Source organism: Furipterus horrens, unplaced genomic scaffold (assembly GCF_987537825.1).
Source record: "Furipterus horrens unplaced genomic scaffold, mFurHor1.1.pri manual_scaffold_11, whole genome shotgun sequence".
In the NCBI taxonomy this organism is placed as follows: Eukaryota; Metazoa; Chordata; class Mammalia; order Chiroptera; family Furipteridae; genus Furipterus; species Furipterus horrens.
This window is the reverse complement of record NW_028327181.1, coordinates 65,608,361-65,631,982: the sequence shown is the minus strand read 5'-3', so window position 1 is coordinate 65,631,982 and position 23,622 is coordinate 65,608,361. Positions and strand designations below refer to the sequence as shown.

The following is a 23,622-nucleotide window of genomic DNA, read 5'->3' as shown; positions in this document are numbered from 1 at the left end:
AATATTAGCAAATAAAATCTAATGATGTATAAAAAACTATTCAAAATAATCAATTTGAAATCAGTTGAAAATCAATTTATATAATCCATCACATCAACAGACAAAAGAAGAAAAAATCTTATATCAGTATGATGACATAAATAGAAAGCATTTCACAAAATTCAACACCCATTCATGATAAAAACGACTTTCAGCATACTAGGAATAGAGGGTACTTCCTCAACTCAATAAAGAACATCTATAAAAGGCCTATACCTAACATCATACTTAATTGTGAGTAAAGATGCTTTTTCCCCTAAAACTGGGAATAAGGCAAGGGTGTTCCCTCTCAGCGTTCCTATTCAACATAATACTGAAAGTTCTAGCTAATGGATTAAGACAAGTCAAGGGAATAAAAGGTAGACAGATCAGGGAAAAAAAGAAGTAAAACTGCCTTTGTTTGTAGAAGACATAATTATCCTTGCAGGAAAAAAGAATCAATTGAAATACCTGCAAAACACACAAACATACAAAACCCTCCTGTAACTAATAAGTGATTATAGAAAGGTTTCAGGATACAAAGTTATATAAAATATATAAAAAATATATAAAATTCAATTTCTCTTCTACATCCCAACAATAAGCAATTGCAATTTGAAATTAATAACACAATACCATTTACATTAGCACCACAAATTAAGTACTTAGGAATAAATCTAAGAGAATATGTATAATATCAAAATGAGGAAAACTATGAAACTGATGAAAGCTTAAAGATAATCTAAATAAGCGGAGAGGTATTCCATGTTTATGATAAAGAGTCAATATTGTCAACATGTCAGTTCTTTCCAACTTCATCTATAAATGCAGCACAATCCCAATAAAAATATGACCAAGTTATTTTGTGAATATTAACAGACTGGTTCTAAGATTTTTATGGAAAGGCAATGACCTTTTCATATGGAAAATTTTATATTTCCATATGAATAGCTATCACAATACTGAAGAAGAACAAAGTCAGAGAACTGACACTACCCAACTTCAATACTTACTGTAAAGCTACATTCATCAGCCCTGAACGGTGTAGCTCAGTTGGTTGGTGCATTGTCCCAGAAGCTGAAATGTTTCATTCCAGTCAGGACATGTCCCTAGGTTGTGGTTTCAGTCCCCAATCAGGATTCAGTCCCCAATAGAGTGCAGGCAACCGATTGATGTTTCTCTTTCACATTGATGTTTCTCTCCCTTTTCCCCTCTCTCCCCCTTCCCCTCTCTCTCAAATCAATAAGCATGTCCTCAGGTGAGAATTTTTTTAAAAACAGTGTGATATTGGTGAGAAAATAAACAAAGATCAGTAAAACAGAATAGTGAACTCAGAAATAGAGCCACACAAAGGTAGTTGATCTTTGAAAAAGAAGCAAAGATAATTTAATAAACAATAGCCTTTTCAACAAATATTTCTGGAACAACTGGACAAAGACATGCAAAAAAAAAAAAAGAACCTAGTTGCAGACCTTACATCTTTCACAAAAATGAACACAAAATGAATCATAGGCCTAAGTGTAAAATTCAAAACTATAAAACTTCTAGAAAATAACATGAACAAAAATTTATTGGGTTTGGCGATGACATCATAGATACAACACCAAAAGCACAGTCCATGAAAGAAACAACTGATAGGTTGGACGTCACTAAAATGAAACCTTTTACTCTGAAAGACACTATTAAGAGGATGAGAAGACAAGCCACAGAGGGGGAGAAAACCTTTGTAAAACACATATCTGCTAAAGGACTTGTGTCTAAAATATACAAAGAACTCTTTAAAGTCAAGAATAAGAGAACAAACAGCCCAATTTAGAAAATCGGTGATAGATCTCACCAAAGAGGACATGCATATAAAGACATGGAAAATAAGCATATAAAAAGATGTTCAGCACCATATGTCATGAGGGAATTGCAAAATAAGGTCAATGAGACACCACCACACACATACTAGAATTGCTAAAGTCCAAAACCCTGACAATAACAAATGCCGGTAAGGATGTGAAACAACGGGAACTCTTGTCCACGGCTAGGGGAATGCAAAACGACGCAGTTTCTTCAGCAGACAGTTGGGCAGCTGCTCATAAAGCTAAACATAGTCCTCCCATATCACACTCCTTTTTTCACAGCCAGTGATCCCGCTCCTAGATATTTACCCAAATGAGTTGAAGACTTATGCCCACACAGAAGCACATAAATGTTTCTAGCAGCTTTATTCATAAATGCCAAAAACTGGAAGCAACCCAAATGTTCCCCAGCAGACGAATGAATAAACAGGTTGTGGTACACACCTAGAGTGAAATATTACTCAGCAATAAAAAGAACGAGCTATCAAACCATGAAAAGACAAGGAGGAGACCTAAATGCATATTTCTTAATGAAAGGAGCCAGCCTGAAAATGCTACATACTTTGTGATTCCGTACTGTAAGGCAATCCTATAGAGACAAGAGAAAAGATGAATAGTAGGAGCTCCAGAATTGGTGGGGAGAGAAGAAAGGATGAACAGGTGGAACACAGGGAATTTTTAGGGCAACAAAATGCCTATATGGTATTGTAACTATAGTTGTGTGATGGGAGAGGAGTAGATAAGGTTTGGTTTACAAACCTAGTTTCTTCCCTTTGCATCCCCACCTGCTACCCACCGTGTATGAATACAGGGAATTGCGAGCTCTTTCTCAAGCAGACCTGTTATGCCTGGCCCTGCGTAAAATATTGGGTTTCTCCATATGATTTCACTTGGAAAGAAACCTGGGTGTGTGAATGAAATATTTGGAAACCGCCACCCTAGAAGAACAGCTTCTGCTGTCTGGTTCCTATGCTCCATGACCTGAAATTCCAGGGCATTAAGACTTGGAGATTCCTGGCTCTACCATTCTGCCAAGGTTCTATCAAGCTACCTGTGTGGGTTTCCAAGAAGCTTGACTAGTTTAAGGCATCAGGGACCTGAGTCTGATAGAGAATATAGGCAAAGCCTAGGACCACAGCTCAGGCCTCCTGCGCCCTGGGGAAGGTCAAACCCTGGATTCTCTTCGTTCCACTATGACCTCAGTTTCCATTCTCCTAACAAATCATTTTCCATTTCAAAGAAATGACAACCCTTAAGAGTCTAATGACCACACTTTCTACACTCTGCTGAGCACAGCCACATCCCCTTTCCATCTCTGTTCCACACAGGCTAAGCAAGCAATAGAAACTCCGTGGCTTCCTTCCCTCGGTGTTCAGAAATCATCTCCAAATCTGGCGCCTACTCAGCACATTCAGGGTCTTACTTCATCTTTCCTCGACCATGACGCTGGCCATGCACTCTGCATCCTATAAAAGGCAGACAGAATGGCCAGAGCAGCCAGAGGAGCACTGAGGTTGAGGCCAGTCCAAGAAACCTCCGGCTCCCACACCAAAGCGCACATTTGCACCCTCCACCATGAAGGCCTCCGCAGCCCTCCTGTGCCTGCTGCTCACAGCGGCCGCTTTCAGCCCCCAGGGGCTTGCTCAGTCAGGTAAGGCCTTTCTCTTCCTATGGCTTACCATTTCACCTGCCGCGGGTAGTAATGTCCCAGCACGAGTCAGGCCGTGCTTGTTGCATAGCCTGAGATGGAAAAAGAAAAACCAAGAGGGGAAATGAGAAGAGCCATCGTGCCCCAGCTAGTCTAGAGGCAGAGCCGGAATTTGATGCCCAGGCCACTGAAGCCCATCCCTGTGACCTCTCCTGACACCAGCTTTGGGACACTAAATGCAGACACTACTGCCATAAGCCTCACACTGTTTGGGGATGTGGCACAGAAAAAAGGACCATTCCTTATTGCAGATGTGAAGGACATTTCAGGAAGTAGTGGGGAGGAAGAAACAACTGCCTGAGGTTTTAACTTTTGGATTACAGTCCGTGGGGGTTGCAGAACAGTGGCTGTGTCCAGCGGCCTCTCAGCATGTGACATGGGTTGGCTTTAAGGTCAGGGGGACAAACAGCTAGGAAGTAAGGTCTTAGAATGTATCTTTCTAATGCCAGGGGCTTTGGATCAGTAGTCCCTTGTAATAACACTACAGGATTAGCTTGTTACTCAAGATTTTTCCCTTCCCAGTCTACAGCCAGAACCCCTGCAGACGAGATGAGGAAACTGACTCATGGGTAACATTATATCTGTGGGACCTAGACTAAGGCACAAAACTTGGGAGTGGGGAATCCTAGGTTAGAACACATGCAACTGCTTTGCCTTCCCCCTCCTCCTCCTCCTTCCCTTACTAATGCATGGTTATGACACATCCTGCCATTCTTCGCAAAATGTTTTTCAGAATCCGTTTCCAGCCCAGTCATTTGCTGCTTTAAAATGTTCAATATGAAGCTCCACATTCAAAATCTGAAGAACTACACTAGAGTCACCAACAGCCAGTGTCCCCAGGAAGCTGTGATGTGAGTGAACCATGTCCTGACCTCCTCAGCCAAAACGTCCATCTGAGTTGTAGACAAGGGAAAGAGGTCAGGATTCATGCTCAAATGAGTCAGATAAATATATCATCTAATCAAAAGGGCTCTTTACCCCATAGAGAAACTGAGCCCACAAGAAGGAATCCACACCCCCTCCAGGCTTCCCTCCTAGGAGCTTGGTCAGACCATCCAGGTTCCTTCAGCCAGGAGCATGGAGGGCTTCCTCAGGGACAGCAACAGCAAGATTCCTTTGAGGCCCACCTCTCCCATCCTTCCCATTCCTCTTGTCGCAATCCGGGGGCCTCACCCAGGGAGCGAGGGCTGATCAGGTTTGGGAGACACTGGGTCTAACTCCCAGGCAAAATCCTCAATATGCTCCATCTGATTGTGCCCACAGCTTCATAAACAAAAGGGGCGATGAGATCTGTACCGACCCCCAGAAGAAGTGGGTCCAGGATTCCATAAAATACCTGGACATGAAGAACCAAGTTCTGGAGCCTTGAACCTTCACACCTGGCTTGAGAGACAGTCAGAGCCTAAGGACAATCTTATTTATTTTCCCTCAACCTTCCTCAGGTGCAGAGTGATACTATTTTATCACAATGTACAAAAATAGCACTTTGGTTAATAATTTAAAGCACAACATTTCTTAAATAATATTTAATTATATTTAAGTTATTGATGTTTTGACTTTATCTGTCATAAATCCTAATGAATGCAAAAGCTCGTGCTGTGTCTTCTTTTCTGTGAGCTCAGTTAAGTTCATGGCAAGATGTAACTGCCCTCCCTCTTACGTGTCTTTGGTATTGTGAAGTTTTTCCATGGATCGGCAGGGCGAAACTCTTCTGTATTTTTAGAAAATCAGTGCTTTTGTAAATGTATCCTATGTAATGTTGTTGATGAAATTAATGTTATTAGAAAACTATGGAATTTTCAAATAAAAATATGTGTCATTTTAAACTACTTGGTCTTATTTTTTATGGAATAACATTTAGCTGGGAGGGAGAAAATGGCAGCAGTGGGTGGCAATTTGGGATGTGGGGGGTGGGGGGAGCTCCTCCAGGAAGACTTTGGGATGCAATTGAGGACCAGGGAGAACCCAGCAAGACCAGGTCGGACTGTTTCAGCCCTTTGACTCCAGTCCTTAACATCGCCGGCCTTTATTCAACAGTCTTGGTTCCCATAGTCTTTCTCACCACACCTAACTTTGCTAGTCTGTCTCTTGATCTCTCACAACAGTCTTCAAACTTTTCTATATGAACCCAAGTTCTCGCCATCTAATTAAGTATCTCCAACCCAGGGTGATACTCCCGAATTGACGCATAATCTAAGAGGAAAGTTGATGTTTACTACCTAGAGCTCTACTTAAAGCTTCCCATTGAAGATGAATCTTCAACAGGACGGGCCTGGAGGGGTAGCATGTGGTGGGGAATGGGAAGGCTTCTGCAGACTGGGTACAGGAAGGAGAGGAGGGGTGTGAACCAGAGGAAGAAATCCCCTCTGGCTGAGTTCTGGAAAGACAGAGGAGCTTGGAGTTTTACAAATAAAGGTTGAAGTCAGATCGTGGGGCTCTTGCACTGCAGGTGGGAAGCCCATGGGCCATAGGGAAGCACTACACATTTTGAAGCAGGAAAGAAGGGTCACCTTCCGAGGCGGGCGTGCATCAGGAAGCACAGCCCGGGACCTGAGAAGAGGGGAGAGTATGAGAGGCATGGCCCGAGAGTGGAGGTGCAGAGAGGATGGGGATCCGAACAATGCAGGCTGATGGAGGGGCTGAAGTTGGGAAGAATGGGCCAGACAGAGGGAAGTGCTAAATGTCGAAGAAGGAGAATAACTGACCTGGGACATAGACCCTTCTCTTACAACCTTGCAAAGCCACTGTGCCTTCAGAGGGCTGCCACCCTTGAGACACAAAATGAATTTATCCCCATCACTATATCCCTAACCCCAGTCCCAAGAATGTGCAAACCTCTGTTTGAAGGCACGGGAATGCCTTACCTCAACAGCCACTTAGGATGAAAATTCCCTTGTACTTCGGGAGCATAGCTGGCTCCTTCTTCAGACAAGAGTCCTCCATACTGAGGCAGAGACCAGACCCCTCCCTGAGGGATGATTGCCCTGCTGGCCTACCTCCTCAGGGCCTGTCGTTGGTGATCCTGGGGAGATGCCTCAACTCCAGTACACCTGGCAGGGCTGGAGACTTGGCTTCTGATCCCAGAGCTGACCCTGACTCCCTGTGTCACTTAGGGCAAGTCAGCTTCTCTCTCTGGTCTTAAGATACCCCATACAAAAGTGGAACCAGTACTGTGTCACAGGCAAGGAATGAGGGGATTTGGCAGGTGACCTCACAAGCCCACTCCAGCTCTAAGAGCCACACGTTTTGGAAACTTAGCATTGTCTGTTGGCTAGGGTAGGGTGGGGACATATAGTGCCTAGAATTAAAACCATCAAGCCAGGTAGGAGCCCCACCTATTGGCAAATACCTGTAAGTCAGATGTATCACCTGTCCACAGATAAGTTTTCTTTTCTTTGTTTTTTTAGCTAAAGAAATACCACAGTTTCTTGAAGGTTATAAATATTTCTGTTATAAATATTCACTGCCTGGCAATGACCTCACTCAAATGAAGACAAAGTTCCTTGCCCTGTGCTCAAGCCTCCCCATAAAAGCCCCACTGGCTGTATGCCTCTGTTTATCTTGGGGTGGCAGCCTGGTTCTAAGGAACATTGCAGTGTGGGGTGCAGCAGACCTGATGTGGAGCCCCGTGCATAGTGTGTGGGCAAAGGGTTTTGCAATCAAGTAGTCTGTGATGAGGTAACAGACCCACAGAGGGAAAAGACTGGCCCAGAGTCAAGAGCGAGGACACTGCCCGGGCACCTTATCTTCCTCCTACTCCACCCTGCCTCCCCAGGAGACTCGGAAATCAAACCTACATTCTACGATAAGAAAAAGCTTTTTAAAGGATGAGCAATAACAAAGCTATTAAGATAACCAGTGACTAGACAGAAAAACGAGCCCTGGCTGGTTTGGCTCAGTGGATTGAGCGTCGGCCTGCGAGCTAAGTGTTGCTGGTTCGATCTTCCAGTCAGGGCACATCAGAAAAGGAAAACTCTGACTCCAAAAAACCTCCGCTGCCTTGCGGCATACCTCTTCAGGGGAAAGGCTAAGGGAGTAAACCCCGACAGAAAATCCGGAGCCGGAGTCCCTAAGGCGGTTTGACGTTGTAGTCAACACCGGCAACTCCTGCGGCGCACCTGAAGCCAAGCTGTATTGACTCCGTCTTTCCCTTGGACCCTTCAGCTGCGAAGAGAGGGGGGGTCTGCTGCATGGGCAACAGCAGACCCTCCATATCACCCTGCCCAGGCTCTGTAGCTTCAGCTTCGCTGGAGAGGACACTCCAGCGTCATCGCAAGATGTCGATTCAACACGGGAGGAGACAGATACCGTGTCACTCCCGAGTCGGACTGCACAGCCATTCTCGGCAGTGCAGATAGACTCTTAAGAAGCTACACCATAGTCTCTCGAGACGGACGGCTGCCAACGACAACGATAAATATTTCTGTTACAAGTTGAAACTACATGTCTTCCAGACAGCAAGAGCAGCAGCAGGAGTGTGCATTGCGTCTTCGGAGGTCCTGCGCCGCCTGAACTGGAAATGGGTAAGACGGGGTCAGACATGGGGGGAGAGGGAAATGGCAGAGAAGATAAGCTTTCCATTAAAGTCCAAGGCAGCACTTCTAAACTCCAGGAGCAATGAGGCAGCTGAGCATCAGCCAGGTAACAGGTGTGCTATGCAGCCACAAAGCTTCCTTCTGATTCTAACCTCTTTCTTCCACAGCCTCTAGGCCAAGCTGGTTCTGGAGATCTGGGCCCAGGTTTTCATGAAGCACCTGAACCACAAATCCCAATGTCCAAAGGCATGAAGATGCCCCCTAAACTGACAGCAGGCCACAGTGCAAGACACAGCCCTGTTGTTTTCTCCAAGTGCTGCCTGGCTAGCTGCACTCTAGGATTATGCCATTATATTGCAAATCAGAATAACCTCAGTGACATTAAACATGCTGTCTCAAGTGATACAGCATCTTATTTAAGTTATTGATGTTTCATGAGCCCTAATGTTACAGAAACAGGGGAGTCCAGAAACAAACCCCAAAGTTTGTGGCTGGGAGATAGGGAAAAGGAAGCAGCTTTCAGGATGCCTTTGCATGCCTGGGGCTAGTGGCTGGAAACTTTGTTGCACAAAGATCTGCTTTGAAACTTCCAAGGCCCAGGAAGATGGGAGGGGTCTTGGGCTGTGGGATGATACGGAAGGAGCCTACAGAGCTGGCGTAGGGTTCTGTGAATGGTCAGAACTGCTTGCAACACCCACTGCGTCAGATGACGCAGTCAGGGATATATAAGCAGCTGCAGACATTTTGGGGCGTCCTCCCTCCATGTGGCTTGGAGGAGCGGGTCTCTTCAGGCTGCTTTAAGGGAGGCCTCCAGGCTGCTTTAAGAAGAGGCTCTCACCATGTGGTTTGTAGGAAGAAGGCAGTTTACAAGGAGGCTGAGAATCCAGGAGGTTCTGCATTGAGAGCTGGTGGGCACCACAGCACAGAAAGGAACTCCCCAATCGGAACTGAGTGATTGGCAGCTACTGGTAAAGCTGAACTGTGCCTATGAAGTAGGGAAATGGTGTTTCTGACTTTCCTAAGACTGGCCAGGTCTGGGAGGGGGAGGCAGAACTATGTGCAAATAAACAATTCTTTTTTCTTTTCACCAAACTCTGGTATTGAGAGTTATAATTCTGGCAGCAGGCAATCGGGCTCCTAACTAAAGTTCTGTTTCAATTGGAGCAGCCCAGGGGTTCTGTTACACGAACTTGAATATTTGTGTTTTGAGAATCCACATCTTAACATGAACTGGTTTATATGTGTGAGCTCCAAATCATTCCCTAGTCAACACGGAGGGGGCAATGAACTGGGGACTTGACTTGGGTTGACGTGCATCCTCTCAGGCTCTGACTTCACCCTCTGCTGAGGCTGACAGTTGCTGCAGACTCTAACTCATGTCACTCTCTCCATATCTGCCATCAGTGTCTCCTCACGTCTTGCTTTCTGCCCAGGCTCCTCCTTGGGTGCCCTCTCAGGTCAGGAGTAGGCTCAGCCTGCACACCTGCCGAGGCTCAGAAGTGCAGGGGAGGGAACACTCATCATAGCAATGCTTCCAGGAGGTGACATAAGGGAAATGCAATTGACCAGAGCATGAAAAACTACTACAAACCTACCAAAATGGCTACAATGGAAATATTGATAAAACTAAGTGTTGGTGGGAATGCAGAACTAATGAAGTTCTGATACACTGATGGTGAGAAGTTTGGAAAACTGCTTAGCAGTTTCTTATAAAATTAAACATACGCATATTCTATGACTCATATATTCCACTCCTAAGTAAATATTTACAACAAATGAATTTATATAAACGCAAAAAGAGCTGGACAAGAATGTTTATAACTTTCTTCATAATAGCCGCAAACTGGAAGCATTCCAAAAGTCCATCAAGAGGAGAAAAGATATACAAACTGTTACATGTTTATACAATAGAATATCACTTAGCAATAAAAAAAAAAATCCTTGAGATTTTTTTAAAAAGCATTAAGCATGAGACTTCAGACCCAAAAAATGCATTCCAATGCATACCACATGATACCTTTGATATGCATTTCAAGAACAGGTAATCAATTTTGACAGAAGTCAAATAGCGATTACCACTAGGAGATGAAGCATTGGCTTGAAAAAGACACAAAGGAACTTCAGGGATGATGAAAATGTCAATTTTTTTTAAAGTACATTTTATTGATTGTGTTGTTACAGGAGTCCCATTTTTTTCCCCTTTGCTCCTCTCTGCCCAGTACTCCCCTTCCCTCCAGCAATCCCACCCCCCTTAGCGCATATCCATGGGCAGTGCATATAAGTTCTTTGGCTTCACCCTTTCCTATATTATTCTTAACTTCCCCCTGTCTATTTTGTACCAACCAGTTATGTTTCTTAGTCCCTGCAACTTTTCCCCATTTCTCCCCTTTCCCCCTCCCAGCTGATAACCCTCCAAATGATCCCCATACCTATGATTCTGTTCCTATTCTGGTTTGCTTACTTGGATTTTGTTTTCATTTTTTAGATTCAGTTGTTGATAGTTGTGAGTTTGTTGTCATTTTAGTGTTCATAGTTTTTATCTTCTTTTTCTTAAATAAGTTCCTTTAACATTTTATATAATAATGGCTTGGTGATAGTGAACTCTTTTAGCTTTACCTTGTCTGGGAAGCACTTTATCTGCCCTTCCATTCTAAATGATAGCTTTGCTGGATAGAGTAATCTTAGTTGTAGGTTCTTGCTTCTTATCACCTTGAATACTTCTTGCCAGTCCCTTCTTCTCTGAAAAGTTCCTTTTGAGAAATCAGCTGATAGTCTTATAGGGACCACTTTGTAGGTAACTCTCTGCTTTTCTCTTGCTGCTTTTAAGATTCTCTCTTATCTTGAACCTTTGGCATTTTAATGATGATGTGTCTTGGTGTGGTCCTTTTTGGGTCTAGCTTGTTTGGGACTCTCTGTGCTTCCTGGACTTGTATGTCTATTTTCTTCGCCAAATTTGGGAAGTTTCCTTCATTATTTTTTCACATAAGCTTTCAATTTCTTGCTCTTCCTCTTCTTCTGGCACCTTTATGATTTGGATATTGGCACATTTAAAGTTGTCCCAGAGATTTCTAAGCCTCTCCTCATTTTTTTCAATTTTTGTTTCCTCATTCTGTACTGGTTGACTGGTTTTTACTTCCTTATATTCCAACTTATTTATTTAAACCCGGTTTCCTTCCCTTCACCATTGGTTTTGTGTGGATTTTCCTTCGTTTCATTTAGCATAGCCTTCAGTTCTTTCCTTGTGCATTTGCCATACTTAAGCATATCTGTCAAGCCTGTGAGCATCTTTATCACCAGTGTTTTAAACCCTGCATCTTTTAGGTTGGCTATCTCCTTGTAGCGTAGTTCTCCCACTGGAACCTTGATCCATTCCCTCTTTTGGGCCATACTTCTCTCTCTCTTTATCTTGACAGGCTCCTGTGTTTGTCTGCCTCTGTGTCTTAGGTAGAGCTGTCGCACCTGTTACAGTGTAAGGGGTGGAGCCTTAGGTATTCGTCAGTACAGGGTGACCCGTTTTACCACATTGTAGCGCTGTATGTGGGGGAGGGGTCTGAGAGGAAACAATGCTGCTTGCTGAGCACTCGCCCTTTTCCCAGGCACTTCTCCCCCTTTCATCTGGCACTGGCACCCCTCTAGCTGTTGCCCTGGCTGTCATTCTCAGAGTGGGTTGGTCTATGGACATTTAGGACAATGGGGGCCTCTAAACAAACCAGACTCTACTGAGAGACTGGCAGTTTCTTCATCTGCCTCAAGCCCCACTGGTCTGCACAGTCAGAAGCAATGAGGCTTTATTTTCTCCAGTGCTGGGACCGTGAGCTGCAAGGCCTGGTCTGGTGCTGGGAGCGCTCTCCAGGTGTCCCTCCCTACTTTTTAAAATGTGTGACTGTGCTTTCCGCTGGCCTGCTGCTGCTGCCACTGCTGCCACCACCACACCATGTCCTCTCCGCCCTGGCTCCGCCCCTCCTACCTGTCTGGATGAGTATTTCTTCTTTGTATCTTTGTTTGTTGGACTTCCATGCAGCTCAGTTTTCTGCAACTTCTTGTTGTCTCTAGTTTTTAGGTAGTTGTATTCTTTCTTAGTTGTGGAGGGAGACACAGCATGTCTATCTAGGCCTCCATCTTGGCCAGAAGTCAAAAATGTCAATCTTGATGTGGTTGGTGGTTACGTAGATTAAAAAGCAATCAAATATATCTGTAAGATTTGTGAATTTTAGTATACATGAAATATGCAAACATATTAAAATACATTTGAAATATGTTTTAATAGCTTGAAACTTTTTATACTATTGATCTAGCAACCCTGGTTACATGGCAGCTAGCTCCCCTGGGGAAGACTTGGGAGTTTCAGATTTTTTTCAAAAGATTTTTATCTATTTGTTTCTAGAGAGAGGAGAAGGGAGGGAGAAAGAGAGGGAGAGAAACATCTATGGTGAGAGAGAAATGCCAATCGATTGCCTCTCATACGTGCCCCATCTGGGGACCAAATCCACAACCCAGTCATGTATTCTGACCAGGAATAAAACCAGCAGCCCTTTACTTTGTGGACCAATGCTCAACCAATTGAGACATACTGATCAGGGCAGGAGTTCCAGATTCAGTAAAAATATTGCATGGGGCATATTTGTTTAAAATTTTCTTATTGTTTTTCTGAAATTCAAATTTAACTAGGTGTCCTGTATTTTATCTGGAGGCTCGGCATGATAGAGTCCTTCCTGAAAAGGACCTGGTCCCCACATGAACTGGCTCATATATGATAATTGGGTAAGAGACCATGAATCTCTTCTATAGAGACTCCCATTACCTTTCTGCCCATAAAAGCTAGGATTTTCTGCCTACAGTCAAGCAGTAACTTAGTAAGTATCCCATCTATTTCATGTCTACTGATCCCCTAATCCTGCCACAGATTCTGGCTGGTCAGAACTACTGCAGCTCTAGGGCTTCTTGAGGTCTCCACCTTGTCTCTGCTGCTGAATGATCATCTCCACCTGGCCTCTGCCCTCCCCCAGCCTGGATCCTATTCCTCCCACTGTGATCCAAACTCAGCTCCATTATAGCAGTGGTTCTCCCAGCATAGCCTCCAGACCAGATGCAGCAGCACCTGGGGACTGCTTAGAAATGGGAGTCACTACCACTGGGTGCTGAGCACTTCTGATGCACCATCTTATTCAACTCTTACAACATTGCAATGAGCTCATAATTAGCAATCAGTTCCTCTTAGGGGCTCAGTAAGGTAAGCAATTTTCTTCAATTACATAACTAGTAAATGGCAGATACAAGACTTGAACCCATGTCTAGCCAACTCCAGATTTCAGGCTCCTAAACATGCTCTCCTCTGAGATATTGGGTTTTGAAGTAGAGGGAGGGTCAGAGAGGAGTCCTGACAGCTGGAAGGTTTGAATGTCCCCTCCCCTACTCAATTTGGAGGAAAGTTTTGGATGGGCATGTGGGGGTGGAATCTATGTGCTGAATAACAACATACCAGGTTCAGCAGGCCAAATTTATTGATACTTGCCTAGAATTTAGAATTTCATGTGTTGGCGCAAATACCCGGGAGTGATGCTAATGTTCAGCTAGATTGGCTAATTGCAGTCTAGACTTAAAAAGAAGTCTGCAGTCAGTGAGGCTGAAATTTTGGAACTTCTCTAGGAGGTTAGGAAGGCATCTAAAAGGCTCAGGGAGGTGGATCTGTTGAAATGAATCTATTATGTGCAAAGTGCTCAGCCATCCCCTACCTGCACTCCCAGGGATGGCCAGGGGCCACTTCCTGTATAGAAGACATTGTTTTGATGAGGTCATGAGGGGCACGCAGTATCCCAGGACCTCTCTGGCGGCTATTTACTACAAATGAGAGATGGCCACGGGATACCTGCCATGCCGTGGTTCTAAAACTGTAGTGCACAGGAGAGCCACCTGGCAGGCTTGTCACCACCATCTGCCGTACTAATACTGATGACAATTTCAGTAATAAGAGCACTGACAGACATCATATCTGTGCTCCTCAAATATATGAGCAGCCCACTTCTAGAATTCCATTGGGAAGATATACTTCCAGGTACCACACTGGCACTTGAACTCATGTTGGTCAGGGTCTCAGAAGGAAAAGACAATGCTTAAATTGGAATGATTTGAGGGAGGTTTCATAAAAATGTTCTTTACCACAATGTGGGCTGGGGGTGCAGAAATCATAGGGGTGCTTTGGGACTCTGAGGCTAATAACAGGGTGGTAAGGAGCTGAGGAGAAAAGAACAGGACATGGTTCCCCAAAGCTGGAGAGAGTCCTAGAGAGGGCCACCTAGAGAGAAGTGGAAAACATGAGTTGAGGGCTGGCTGCATCCAGGCTGAGGCCCAAGGGAGATGGAACAGAAATACGTCCTTCACCTTATCTCTTCCCCCTCTCTCCAATGCCCTGAGGGGCTCCCATGTGTCCCAACCCAACCAGAAGCCACAGGACCTACAACCCCATTCATGTGATCCACATGGGTTAGCTTCACAGGCTACAGAAGAGGATGAAAAAGAACAGAATGTGAGCCTGGAGAAACAAGCTTGCAATCTTCTTTTCTTGCTGGTTCTTGGCAAGTTTTTGTGTCGAGGTTAGGTAAGCCTCATAAAGGAGCTGGAGTGTACACTTTTCTGATATTCTCTGGAAGGAATTGTGTAAGACTGAAATTATTAGTGCCTGCACTGCTGTGGAGGAGGTCACTATTAAAGCTCTTGGAGCCTTGAGGGTATTTTGTGGGAAGCTTTTCACTTTCTGATTCAATTTCTTGAATAGTTTTAGAATTACTTTTCTTTGTTGTTGTTGTTGTTGTTTTCTTGCAATCCAGTAAGTTATATTTTGAGGGAAATTCATCCATTCCTTCTAAGTTAAATTTACTGGCATACGTTCTTATTTTCTTCTTGGTGTCTGCAGGCCCTGTGGAGAGATTCTCTCCTTCGACTCTTGCAATTGGCTATCTGTGTCTTTTTCCCTTTCTTTGTTGTTGGCCTCTGGAGAGCTTTAGTGTCATTATAAGCTTTCAGAACACCAGCTTTGGGTTGCATCAATGCTTTGTATTTCATTAATCTTGGCTCTTTAGTTCTCTGTCTTTTACTCTCACTGGGCTGGTTTTGCTGGCATGGAAAGACTCACAGGAATGGAAAACAGAGGGGCGAGCAGGCCAGGCAGGCACAAAAAGTAAGCCAAGTCTGGGAGCCAGGAGCAAGTGTGGCAAACGGGAGCCTCAGGCAAAGGGCCTTCCCTGGTTTCTACGGGAGTCCAGCGCCCTTCGTCCTCCCACCACCCCACTGCAGCACTCCCCATCCTGCGCCCCCCAAGCCCCGCCCCTCACCCACCCCCTACTCCTAACTCAGCTCCTCAGTTCGAGAAGCGCAGTAGACATTCCTGAAAACAAGGGGCCTGGACAAATCACTGATTTTCAAACCATACCCGTCTGAGCCCAAGATGCAGAAGAGGGTGCCAATATGTAATGTGAGGAGCCCGTCACCAGAAGATGGCTTTGACTTGTCTCAAGTATGGGAGTTCTGCATAAAACTGGGCTTGGGAAAAGACTTCTGCAACTCAGAGAGAGTTTGAAAGTGCCATGGTGATTATATGTAAACAGACTAGTTTTCTCTGCCAGCATCAGCGCTCACTTCCCATGAGACTTTGGTCAAGTCATGGAATCTCTGCATGTCAGTGACCACCCTGCCAGCGGGCGGGCATGATGCTAGTACCTCGTCAAGACTAAGTGCGTAACGTGTGAAGTCCTTCTACAGCACTCTTTCTCTACAGGAGTTATTTTTTGTCTTGCTCTAAATGAGGCAGTGGAAAAGCTCCTTGGATCGCTTCCCTCTTGTGTTTCCTGGAAAACTCTTTGGCAGCCCAGCCGCCAGCACAGCAGATTCAGGAGCCCCCTTCATTTTGACTTGACCATGACTGTGCCCAGGCAAACATCTGTCTGGGAACTCTGCACTCTCTGCTTCCATAAAAGGCCAGCAGAGGGACTGGAGGAGAAGAGGCTGAGACAAGTCCAGGCATCAAGGACCCCCCGGTTGAAGGTCATGTGTGCAGCCTGCAACACCACTGTGCCTGCCACTCCCTGTGGCCACCTTCAGCACCCAGGTGCTCACTCAGCCAGGTAAGACCCTTCCTTCCCTCCCTCTTTCTTCTTCTGTCCATTTCTCTCTTCTTCTAGGAAGTTCTAGCCAAAGTACCTCACCTCCCAGCCTATCAGAGCAACAGAGGTCCTGGGAGCATCACTTTAACATCTAATTTTAAAGACAGAAAACAGAGCCCAGGGCAGGGACAAGAGGACTCTCACGCCCCCACCCTCCACCTCCTCCCAGGTCACGGCAAAGCCAGAATAAAAATTAAGCTGCCCCCTCCAAATCCAGGGCCTTTTCCTTGGCCCCAGCTGATCTTCTCAAACTCTGCAGATTGGGGGGCCATATCCAGGATCTGTCACATTGGCCTCCAAAGGTCAGCAGTCACATGTCCCCACCACTCACTGAGAAAGTGACTTCCAATCTTGAGCCATATGGTTCAGGTCCCACTTCCTCAGGACCAAGGGCAGGAGCGCTGGACCTAGGGTGGGTAAGACCCACTTCTACCTCTTTGCTTTCCTTCTCCTATAGACATGTCCTACTGCAGTCAAGCAGAGAAAATCCCAGTACCTCCAAAAGGGTTATTTCTTTGTGACTTTGTTTCTAGGTGGTGCTCTATGCCATGTCTGCTTGCTGTTTCATTTAACAATGAGAGGGTACCTTTGCAGAGGCTGAAGAGCCAGCAGCCTGTGTGCCCAGAACTGTCATGTGGGTAGAAAACCCTTGCTCACCTCCACACTCGCCGCAGCTCACCCCATTTCCCATAGGCCTCAAGCCAAAGTTCCGCCCCAGAAGACAGACATCAGACTAATTTGGGACCTTATACTCAGGGGATAAAATCTAACCAGACTATGTAATCCAGATCCTCCTGCTATTACATCAAAAACAGGCCCAGAGAAGGCCGGGAACGAACCGCAGCCTGCTCCCTGAATGGGCACCAGCTCACGCCGTCGGGATGGCTTTTGTGGCCGGGCCAGCTCCACCCTGGGGGGGGCAAAAGCAGGGGCCCCTTCTTTCCACATCTTCCTTTCTCCTGGAATGAGGGTGCCATCTCTTGGGTAGAACCCGCAAGTGCCCCATTCAGCATTGCTGGCACTTCATCCCCAGCTTCGGAACCAAACTGACCAAGGACATCTGTGCCAACCCCAAGGAGAAGTGGGTCCAGGATTATGTGAATCACCTGGATCAAAAATCTCACACCTGGAGGACGCGAACTCTTCCAGCCACACGAAGACTGAGCCAGAGTATGAGGAACGAATATTTATTCCCCTTCCCTGGACTAATAGTACTGTAATTTTCAAATAGGGTGTTTTGTGATGCAAAACTGCTTTGTCTGAAGTAATATTTAATATCATTTGAATTGTTGCTGGTTTGGGGTTTATTTTGAATATTGTTGATATTTTTTATTGAATGTATTTGGGTGATGATTAATAAAATTATATAGCTTTCAGGGGTACAATTCTATAACACATCATCTACATATTGTATTGTGTGTTCACCACCTCAAGCCAAGCCCCTTCCATCACCATGTACCCCCTTAACTCTCTCCTACCTCTCCCCACCCCTTGCCCTCTGGTAGTTATCATACTATTGTCCGTGTCTGTGAGTTGTTGTCTGTTTGCTTGCTTTGCTTAATTCCTTCACTTTTATTTGTTTCAAAAGCGAGGCCTTGAGCCAGTTGGTTCCTGCCATGAGCCCCCAGTTCCTTCCCCAAGAAGTGGGGGTGGGGATGGGCAGGGAGAGTCAGGGTCTGTCTCCTGCCTGCTGCCCCAGGGGCTGTGGCCATGCCTATAAGAACCATGGTATGAAGGGCTATTGCAACCAGGGAAGAAAGTGCCTGCAGACATCTTTTTTTTTTTTTTTTTTTGCAGAAAATACTTTTGTTTAAAATCTCTAACACTGGTGTTTTCTTGAGTGATAATTTCCTCTTGGGAGGTGCACTCTGAAATGCAGGTAGACGGCAGAGGGCACTAGAGGGATGTGGATGTCATGGACCATGGCCATGGCTAGCCTGGGCTCATCTGAGGGTCAGGGAGGGCCTGGCTTACCAGGCCAGAGTATTCTGGAACAAAGGTTCTAGTCCCAGCATCAGCTTCTAACTGGTCTCCCTGAATCCATGCCTCCCTGCTGGGAGCAGTCCTGCCTCCTGAAGTAATACACACATTAGGAGCACTTAACACCCCCCTCCAGGGGAAAACCAGATAACCCAGTACTCATTAGCATTGGACTTGACAGAGAAGATGGGACAGGATCAACCTTAGAGGGTGTAGCATGGTTTTTAGGAAGATTCTTATAAAAGATGGGCAGGATGGAAAAGGGGGGAGGGAAGGAATATCCCCATATGGTCAGAGTTTGGTTCCAGAATGGAAACATTAAAGATTTTAAAAAGTAAGGTTGCGGCGAGGTTATAGAGGAATTTGCAATGCCAAGGTGGGGAGTTTGGAGTTAGTTCTGAAGGCAGGAGGGAGATGCTGCAGGCTTCAGGACCACGCGGGAGGAAGGGCGTGGGATAGAGCTGGCGAGGGGGGCTGAGAGCAGCCTGGTCCAGGCAAGAGGAAATGGGGTCATCGGGGAAGTCATGGGGCAGAGGGGAAGGGGAAGTTTAGGAAAAATGGGCCGACTGTGTGACATGTTGAGTGTGGGAGAAAGCGGCAGAAGCCCTGAGACGCAGGACAGGAGACCACCTCCCCTGCAGCCACCTAGCTGGTCTTTAAAGGGGTGTCCGTCCCGAGACCCAGAATTTACTGCCCTCTCTTGCTATTCTCCCAAGTCATACCTTACACAAGTTGAAGCTTATGATTGCCCCTTCTGTGTCCACCAAGGGGTCTCCTGCTCTTCCCAAGACTGCCTCCCTCCTTTAATTGAGTTGTGTTCTATCAGACCTGGCCCCACCCCTGCTGAACACTCTCCAGGACCCTCCCCCAGGAGAAGGCCCTATTAACCCACGCTGTCAGGCCTTTCTAGTGACGAGAGGGTTCCTGGGCCCTGTTGTGCCAACAGTCACTTGGCACTTTTGGACACAGGGAAGAGTTCTGGCCCCAGGCTCTGACTCCAGATTGTACCCTGACTTGCTAGGTATCCCCAAGCCTGTTCATATTCTTCTCCAGCCCTCAGTCACTTCATCTATGAAATGGGTTGCCAACATCTTACAGGCAGGCAACCTCACAGCACCCCCTCCAGCTAGAGCAGCTGTGACTTTGGGATAAGATCGGCCTCTGAACTCTCCGGGTGGGGCAGGGAGGGAGAAGTCCTGCAGCCAAAAGTGGACCCCGCCCTGGGCACCAGCTTGCTGCTACACTGTGCCTTTCCTCACTGCCAACCTGGAAGCAGAGACTCTATCTCAGAGCTTGAGTCAATGCCTACCCTTCAGGACAGAGACAGCTGACAGGAGTCAATCATTTATTGGCACCAGGTTCAACATGCCACCCCCTCCAGCCCCTCAATGCCAATCATGTTTGCACCCTGAAATAATTATAGGGTCTAAGATGCACATGGAGGCGGAAATAGAAGATTCTATAATTTAAATATAAACAATGTGACAATGTAGCTTATCAGGACCCACCAGACACATCCCCCCCATGACTCAGCAAAGTTGGTGCAGAACTGGTGGAGGGTTGAGGGCTGGGGTTTCAGGGAGGGGTAAAGCCACGTGGTCTCCGGAGTCCTGGGTGGAAAGGAATCAGATTGCATTTCCACTAACTAGCAGGGATTTATCTTGGGTAAACTCTCTCTAACCCACTTCCTTTTATTTGAGACGCATCTCTTTCCGCCTCCGTTCATCCTGAATCTGTGGGCAGAAAACAGAAAGCACCATGTTACCTGCTGGGTCCCACACACAGATCCCATCCTTGCCCCCTTGCTTCTCAGTGCCCTGAAGCTGGTGTCTCTGTAAAATCTGAGGTCACTGCCTCAGACCCGTGGCTTGCACACCAGGAAGAACAGCCAAGCTTCAGGGGGAGCTTATTAAATTGTTTCCTAACTTCTTTCCCTGAGATTTTGATTGGTGTACCAGAGAGAAGCTGAAGGCTGAACACATTCTGATGATTAACTAGCATAGAAATTCCCCTCCTAGAATATCTTGGGGCACCCTCTGCTCCATCTTTTCATAGCGTCTGTGCACATCTGGCACGCTCAGCCACTCTTCAGAAGTTGTATGTGATTCTTTTCTCATCTGCCCACCTCCTAAACTTGGCTATTGTCTTAACTATAGACCAGTTCTGCCTTTTATTATCTGGGAAACCTTAGACAAAACTTTCTACCTCCCTGAACCTCAGTTTTCAAGAGAATGAATATGTGTGCCCTCGGATGGTTAACCAAGACAATGTACATGCAGGTGCCTTATAGACACTGCATGTAAACGATCTCATTCAAGCTTCCTAATGCCTCCGCGCAGCCGCTGTGATGTTTAGCCCACAGGCAAGGAGAGCGGAGGGTACTTGGATAATGCGGCACAGTAGAGTTAGCTGCCCAAGGTGGCCTAAGCCTACAAGCTGGCAAATCTGGAGCTGGAAACTAACCGTGCTCCCCTCACTCTTTTCACTGTGCAGAAATGCTTGGAGCTCTTCAGTGATTCCTTCCTCTGGGCATACAATATTTGGATATAATACTTGGCCCCTTGACGCTCCAAGAAACAAAAGCCACTGCAGGTACACAAGCACATCCCTCCCCGCACATGCTGGGAAGTTTGGAGCACCCCCTAGCGCCCACATTCAGCTCTGCTCCCAGGTTTCGAGCCCCCCCCCCCCCCACGCTCCCCGGGTTTAGAAACCGGAATCTGGTGGGACATCGCCATCTAGCGTCCACTATTCTAATTCCAAGGGAGCTGGTTTCTGTTCTCTGGAGCAGGAAGTCAGGAATGGGACAGGGGATGATGCTCACATTACACCATCACGATGGGAGCAGGAGGAACTGGAGTTTCTGTAACAAGCGACATGCTTCGGGAGAATCGATTTCTTCACAAATATGAAGCAACAATTGGAGGACGACACTTGCACTAGGAGAGAAACACAAAAGTGGTTTGCATTGATGTCTCAGCCTGGATTTCTTTCCTCTCTTTCAGGATGGTTTAAAAAAAACCCTCCCGGGACAGGCTTAGGCTTTGCAGCCATGTTCAGGGGGCACAAGTGCAGCACTGTCCCATCGGCCACCTAGTTCTATATGGAGGCAGATTCAGGCCACTGGGGTTCAGATCCTAGCTCCCCACAAACCAGCTGGTAGCCTTGATCGAGATGCCTCACCTGGGCCCCAGACTTCCTCTTTGTAAAATAAGACCTTCCAGACTGTTTCTAAAGGCTCTCCTGGTTCTGACATCCCACCACTAGTGTGTGGCTCTGCCCCAATACTGGGGTTCGAGGGCTCTGGATCTTGTACTCTGGGCGCCCGGTGAGTTTAGCACATGCAGGACAACTACGGTGCAAGAACCTGAGCAGGATTAGAAACTGTTTGAGGAGTTCAAACTGACCAAACAACCAAGAAAGAGCTACCAAGGACTAGTCAGCTCCCCAACTTGCTCTGCATAGTGCCCTGCTCGCTTAGTCCTCAGCTCTGTCCTGACCCCCAATCCTCACTCTGCCAGTTTGTACACCCCCCCCTTTAGCCACCCTCAAAAGACTTGCATTCCAGTCCTGACTCCTTCCTCCTGGTTTTACTGTTTGCAAAGCCCCTTTTGTATATTTAGTATTAGGTTGGTATTCTCTAAACAGCCTTGGAAGGTAAGCATCTTCAGGCCCACTTTAATGATGGAGAAACCAGAGCTTGAGAAGTAATGTGACTTGCCTAAAGTTAGCCAACTGTTACAGCCTCAGACCCCGCCCTCTGCCCCCTATCTGCTACACTGTAGAGGCAAGACCCAGTGTCCCCTCTGGACCTCAAGCCTTCCAGCTTGGACTGATAACCTCTCAGCTCCCATCCATCAGCCTGCAGGGTCTGGATGAGGCTCAGCTGTCTGCGTATGCCCAACTCATGGTTCTCCTACTGGCCCTCTGCCCTCACCCCTCCCAAGTCCTCCATTCCCCCTCTTCAGGAAGAGTTCTTCCTGGAGCAGGGGAGATGGAGGCAGTGAGCTTTGGGTGAGCCCTGCCCACAACCTCAGAGCACCTGCCTACGTTTCTGCCCATCCCCAAGGTGAAGCAAGGGACTCCAGTCCCACTCACGGCTCATGCTGTTCACATCCTGCAGCCACATCCCCACCACCAGCAGACACACCAAGGTCATGGTGATGAGCTTCATTGTGGGCTTTCTGGCCTCAGACATCCCTGGAGTGGTCTCGGTGAGTCTGGGGAAGCTAAGTGCTCTCCTCTGGCCCATCCTTCAGTGCCCAGGGCTTTTATTACAACGACAGTGGGGTTTCCCAGGCCCTGGTGCAGAGGTGGGGAAGTCACCGGGAGAAGAGGTGGTTACTTACATCCAATGACCACATTGGACCTCTCTGAGGGGTGTGCAAGCGTGTGGAAACTTCCCCACGTGCAGGAACAGATAAAGATCTCGAGAAGAATGAGTAGGAGCTGTCCCTCTGAGAAGTGGAGAAAGGTGAATGATAGGAAGTAGCCTGTGTGTGGCTTCTCTGATCCCACATCTTTTCCCCCAAGGATGCAGCCACCATCCCCAGATCAGGGCAGAGCTGAAGAGCTCTGGACCAGGACTGAGATACCTCTGGGTTTGAATCCCAGTTCTGCAAAGTAGCAGTTGCCTGAACTCGCCCAACTCACCTCTCCATTGCAACATGGAATAAGTAGCACATGCCTCATGGGTGTGCGATAAGAATTAAGTAACATCTGCTAGGTCAAGTGTCTGGCCCAGGTATTTCCTGTTTCAATCTTTTTAATCACTTAACACCTTTCAACAGCTCTCCCTGTTCTAGGCCCCCAGTTTTCCCCAGGGAAGACTGATGAGATGCACAACCTGACCTCCAGCTTCTGTTCTTGAACTCACAGATAAGCACATAAAAGCCAACCAGTGTAAGGACAGCAGTAGGTGAGCCACATGGAAGGCACAGAGGAGATTCCCAAAGGCACTAGAGGCCCAGGGCAGGTTCCTCCAGCAGAGTCTCCCACCTAGAGCTGAGTGGAAAGGGGCCACCAACGGAGGCAGCAGCTGTGTACAAACAAGGAGGCACAAAGGACCACATCCATTCAGAGATGCCAGAGAGGGCTGGGGTGGGGGGTGTGAGGAGAGTGCCAGGAGTGAGGAACGGCTGGAGGAGACATGTCTGTGCAGCTAGGGGGTGGCCAGGTCACGCAGCCATTGTGTGCAGTGCTTGCAGTAAGTAGCACATAGTAGATGCTCAGGAAAAAGTAGCTGGGCAGAGTTGGTGGTTTAAAATCCTGAGTCCCACATGCACTGTATGATCACAGAGCGCTGGCGAGGCAGATCTACTCTGGTTGTGCATCTCTCGCTCACAGTTCTACAGTGGCTTCCCATTGTCAAGTGGGTG

General features: G+C 46.8%; 2 protein-coding genes across 2 annotated transcripts; one reads left to right on the top strand and one right to left on the bottom strand.

The window, feature by feature from the left end:
- The first annotated feature begins 3,383 nt into the window (after positions 1-3,383).
- Positions 3,384-5,399, top strand: LOC149998093 (C-C motif chemokine 8-like). Its single transcript, XM_090257877.1, has 3 exons — positions 3,384-3,516; positions 4,307-4,424; positions 4,837-5,399. The coding sequence occupies exons 1-3, from the start codon at positions 3,441-3,443 to the stop codon at positions 4,940-4,942; spliced, it is 300 nt and encodes a 99-aa protein (XP_090114003.1). The 5' UTR covers positions 3,384-3,440; the 3' UTR covers positions 4,943-5,399.
- Positions 5,400-19,778: 14,379 nt separating this feature from the next.
- CCL1 (C-C motif chemokine ligand 1) lies at positions 19,779-22,474 on the bottom strand. The gene is made up of 3 exons (XM_090257401.1): positions 22,343-22,474; positions 21,069-21,183; positions 19,779-19,977 (listed from the first exon to the last, which is right to left on the bottom strand). Exons 1-3 carry the CDS (start codon positions 22,440-22,442, stop codon positions 19,890-19,892), a joined length of 303 nt encoding a protein of 100 aa, XP_090113527.1. The 5' UTR covers positions 22,443-22,474; the 3' UTR covers positions 19,779-19,889.
- Between the last annotated feature and the right edge of the window lie 1,148 nt (positions 22,475-23,622).